The sequence below is a fragment of the Alosa pseudoharengus genome, unplaced genomic scaffold (genome assembly GCF_046254945.1).
Source record: "Alosa pseudoharengus isolate Yale_2024_CS ecotype anadromous, Long Island Sound unplaced genomic scaffold, YU_APseudo_1.1 YU_APseudo_1.1_scf_15, whole genome shotgun sequence".
Lineage (NCBI taxonomy): Eukaryota > Metazoa > Chordata > Actinopteri > Clupeiformes > Clupeidae > Alosa > Alosa pseudoharengus.
Window position 1 is genome coordinate 36,463,727 of NW_027468620.1, and position 5,000 is coordinate 36,468,726.

The 5,000-nt window shown below is 43.2% G+C and overlaps 1 protein-coding gene across 1 annotated transcript in view; it reads right to left on the reverse strand.

The window, feature by feature from the left end:
* The window catches only part of LOC143124648 (uncharacterized), a 46,272-nt gene that overhangs the window by 8,827 nt on the left and 32,445 nt on the right, over nt 1–5,000 (reverse strand). Inside the window, exon 3 of the mRNA XM_076286333.1 lies at nt 4,337–4,501. Within this exon, the coding sequence (XP_076142448.1) occupies nt 4,337–4,501 (165 nt within the window). The remainder of the gene's footprint in view (nt 1–4,336; nt 4,502–5,000) is intronic.

Here is a 5,000-nt window from a genome sequence, read left to right on the forward strand (position 1 = left end):
CAAGTTTGTTTAGGTTTGTTGCTGTCTGTCTATTTGCCTATCTTTTCGTTTGTGTGTGTGTGTGTGTGTGTGTGTGTTTGTAACAAATGTGTTTAGATGTGATCATCCTGTTCCTGACACTGACCACATGTTTAACTCTGACCTCTGACCTCTGAACCCAATGCCTGGCTGAATGATTACATGCCAAACAATACAACTCCATGGCAGCTGCTGACAGCATGACACTCGGCTGGGAGGACTGGGAGGACTGCCCTATCCCAGAATGCCACAGGCCTGATGGTGTGTGGCCTACTGACCCACTCTGTGTGCTTACTGTGTTCTTGTGAGCGGAACAAACCGCAGCCCCGCAGGCTTGCAGGGATTTGGACTGAGCGTAGGCTTGAAGTCCATTAACCCTAGAGTTCAGTTCAGCACACACGCACACGCGCACGCGCACACGCACACACACTAATATACAACATCACAGTATACCCACTACAGCTAACCAGACTACACCACTGAACAAAAGTGCATGTTCAGATCAACTCTCAGTAATCTTCTTTTAGGTAACAGTGGGACGCACACGGGAGTGTTTGTGTGTGTGTGTGTGTTTATGTGAGTGTGTGTGTGTGTGTGTGTGTGTGTGTGTGTGTGTGTGTGTGTGTGTGTGTGTGATCTTTTAGGTGACAGTGGGCCGCAGCTACAGTATGTGGATTAAAGTATAATGGCTGGGACATGCACAATTACAAATGGAAAAAGTTATTTTTTTTCTTTTTGGCCAATTGGAAAACAGCTTCACAAGTGATCAAAGATGTTATTTGCCAACTGGAAAACAGCGTCCCAAGTGAGATCAGTTAGAAACAGGTCTGTATCACTCTACTTCCCAAACAAACACTAACTCACTAAAGATCTCTAGACAGAAAAACAATTTCCATTTATGCATCATGTCCCAGACATAATTTATGACAAGCCAGGAATGCAGACTTGTGACTTATGACAGTGTGTGTGTGTGTGTGTGTGTGTGTGTGTGTGTGTGTGTGTGTGTGTGTGTGTGTGTGTGCGTGGAGAGACCAAGACGTGGAGATGAATGATCTATGATGGATGTTCTCAGGCAGAGCAGAGAGAGATGAATACGTGCTCATGGTGAGTGGTGTGTGTGTGTGTGTGTGTGTGTGTGTGTGTGTGTGTGTGTGTGAGCCGGCGAGGGCGCAAGGTGAACGTCACACAGCTGACGTGGAGGAAGATTCATGCCCTGAGTTCTGGAGGTGATCACGAAGGAGAAAGAGTGTGTGTGTGTGTGTGTGTGTGTGTGTGACCCCACTGTGGGTTAAGCAGAAACAACATAAAGGGCTGGTACCCTATCTCCATTAGATGTGCTCAGGCCCCTTGCAGTTCACAGGGCCATTAATAATATTTTTGGTTCTCTTTCCAGTTTTACACATTTCTGCTGTAAGTGTTCTACCAGCTCTTGAGAGTGAGAGTGAGTGTGTGTGTGCCTGTGCATGTGTGCGTGCGCGTGCGTGTGTTTGTGTGTGTATTCATGCGTGTGTGTGTGTGTGTGCCTGTGCATGTGTGCGTGCGCGTGTTTGTGTGTATGAGGGGCCGTCTAGGCCTTAATTCATACTTGGTCTTACACACACTATCATAATCTTGCACATACACCACTATACTCATGCACACTCACTATTATAGTCATTTTACATGTATGTATGAGAGGGTATAGTCGTGTATGTGAGAGAGTATAGTAGTGTATGTGAAGGAGTATAGTAGTGAATGTGAGAGAGTATAGTAGTGTATGTGAGAGAGTAAAGAGTATAGTAGTGTATGTGAGAGAGTATAGTAGTGTATGTGAGAGAGTTTAGTAGTATATGTGAGAGAATATAGTAGTGTATGTGAGAGACTATAGTAGTGTATGTGAGAGACTATAGTAGTGTATGTGAGAGAGTATAGTAGTGCATGTGAGAGAGTATAGTCGTATATGTGAGAGACTATAGTAGTGTATGCGAGAGAGTATAGTAGTGCATGTGAGAGAGTTTGGTAGTGTATGTGAGAGAGAGTTTAGTAGTGTATGCGAGAGAGTATACTAGTGTATGCAAGAGAGTATAGTAGTGTATGCGAGAGAGTTTAGTAGTGTATGTGAGAGAGTATAATAGTGTATGCGAGAGAGTTTAGTAGTGTATGCGAGAGAGTTTAGTAGTGTATGTGAGAAGGTATAGTAGTGAATGCAAGAGAGTATAGTAGTGAATGTGAGAGAGTATAGTGGTGTATGTGAGAGAGTATAGTGGTGTGTGTGAGAGAGTTTGCATGAAATGGAAGGGAGTTTGCATGAAACGGAAGGAGTTTGATTTCTCAGTTCCTGATTGGTTTGTCAATGTCACTTCTCTCTAGCTAGCCAATTAAAATCAAGGAAGGGGCGGGACCTACACTGTCAACAATGTTCGTGGTTCGTGTAGACCAAAGAGCTCTGTTCTAGAATCTTTGGTGTAGACCTAGTGGTCGAGGAAAAAATCAGCCAACTCCTATGTGACTAAATATTAAACTTCTACTGCAAACCGAATGCAAATTAGGCTACAAAGACATGAGGGGTGCCTATTCTATTATAATTGCCTAGGCTACCAGCTCCTTTTGTCTGGCGAAGTCATATTTTAGTGAACTGAGTCCTGAAAAATTGCTGCGGGACCTAGCATTTACACTGTGGAGGAAAAAATCAGCCAAGTCCTATGTGACTAAATATTAAACTACTACTGCAAACCGAATGCAAATTACAAAGACACAAGGGGTGACATATTCTATTGTAATGCCAGCTCCTTTTGTCTGGCGAAGTCATATTTTAGTGAACTGAGTCCTGAAAGATTGCCATTTCAGTTAGCTAGTTAGTTAGCATTAAGCCAGGCAGCAACATTCTGCTGGTAGATAGTTTGGTAACCTAGCAACAATAAACACTTGACCTGCAGCACTCTGAAGGGAGCTTTACTAGATGGAAAGGAGCGCTGTCCGGAGCTCTGTTCTAGAATCTTTGTCTGTCAGTGCAAAAATAGCGATGTGGACACAGGCTCACGAGTCACTGGCAACAGCAGACAAGGTTACCAAAAACGTCTGCCAGCCAAACTGTAATGCATGTTCTTTTTGGAATGTTGCTGGAATGCTAGCTAACTAGCTAACTGCAATGGCAGCAATCTTTCAGATCTCAGTTCACTAAAATATGACTTCGTCAGACAAAAGAAATCTGGTAGCCTAGGCTATTACAATAGAATAGGCACCCCTCATGTCTTTGTAGCCTAATTTGCATTCGGTTTGCAGTAGTAGTTTAATATTTAGTCACATAGGAGTTGGCTGATTTTTTTCCTCGACCACTAGGTCTACACGAACCACGAACATTGTTGACAGTGTAGGTCCCGCCCCTTCCTTGATTTTAATTGGCTAGCTAGAGAGAAGTGACATTGACAAACCAATCAGGAACTGAGAAATCAAACTCCTTCCGTTTCATGCAAACTCCCTTCCGTTTCATGCAAACTCTCTCACACACACCACTATACTCTCTCACATACACCACTATACTCTCTCACATTCACTAATATACTCTCTTGCGTTCACTACTATACCTTCTCACATACACTACTAAACTCTCTCGCATACACTACTAAACTCTCTCGCATACACTATTATACTCTCTCACATACACTACTAAACTCTCTCGCATACACTACTATACTCTCTTGCATACACTAGTATACTCTCTCGCATACACTACTAAACTCTCTCTCACATACACTACCAAACTCTCTCACATGCACTACTATACTCTCTCGCATACACTACTATAGTCTCTCACATATACGACTATACTCTCTCACATACACTACTATAGTCTCTCACATACACTACTATAGTCTCTCACATACACTACTATATTCTCTCACATATACTACTAAACTCTCTCACATACACTACTATACTCTCTCACATACATTACTATACTCTTTACTCTCTCACATACACTACTATACTCTCTCACATTCACTACTATACTCCTTCACTACTATACTCTCTCACATACACGACTATACCCTCTCATACATACATGTAAAATGACTATAATAGTGAGTGTGCATGAGTATAGTGGTGTATGTGCAAGATTATGATACTGTGTGTAAGACCAAGTATGAATTAAGGCCTAGACGGCCCCTCATAGTGTGCATGTGCATGTGCATGTGCATGTGCATGTGTGTGCGCGTGTGCGTGTGTGTGCGTGTGCATGTGTGTGCATGCGTGTGTGTGTGTGTGTGTGCATGTGTGTGCATGCGTGTGTGTGTGTGTGCGTGCGTGTGTGTGTGTGTGTGTGTGTGTGATCTCTCACCTCTTTGGTCTTGATGACGCGTGCGTCCCTCTGCAGGCAGCAGATCTGTCTCTGGAGCTTGAGGTTGTGCTCCTGCAGCTGGCCGATCTTCTCGATCAGCTGGCAGATGTGCTCCAGGTAGCCCAGTCCAGAGCCCAGAGGACTAGCCCGCGACTGGCTCACCTGCTGGGGGACGCACACACAGGGCAAGGGTCAATGGGTGTTCCCTGTTTTTACATCAGAGGCGACAGATTTGACATCGCTGAGATAAATGTCGCCTGTTTGGTATTCTTGAACATGAGATGCTGAAATGACTTCCTTGTTGATGTTGATGTTGATGTTGATGTTGATGTTGATGTTGATGTTGATGTTGATGTTAATGTTGATGTTGATGTCGCTGTGTGATGATGTTGGTGTTGGTGTCGATGTCGGATGTCGGATGTCGGATGTATGATGTGTGATGTGTGATGTTAATGTTTATGTAAGAGTACAGACAGGTCCTGAGGAAGAGTCCTAACAGTGCACACACTTCAGCCTCATCACACCAGCGCAAGAATTTACTTACTAATCAATATCTTATTGATTCCTACTACTGTTACTTACTAATCAATATCTTATTGATTTCTACTACTGTTACTTACTAATCAATATCTTATTGATTCTTACTACTATTATATTGTTACTT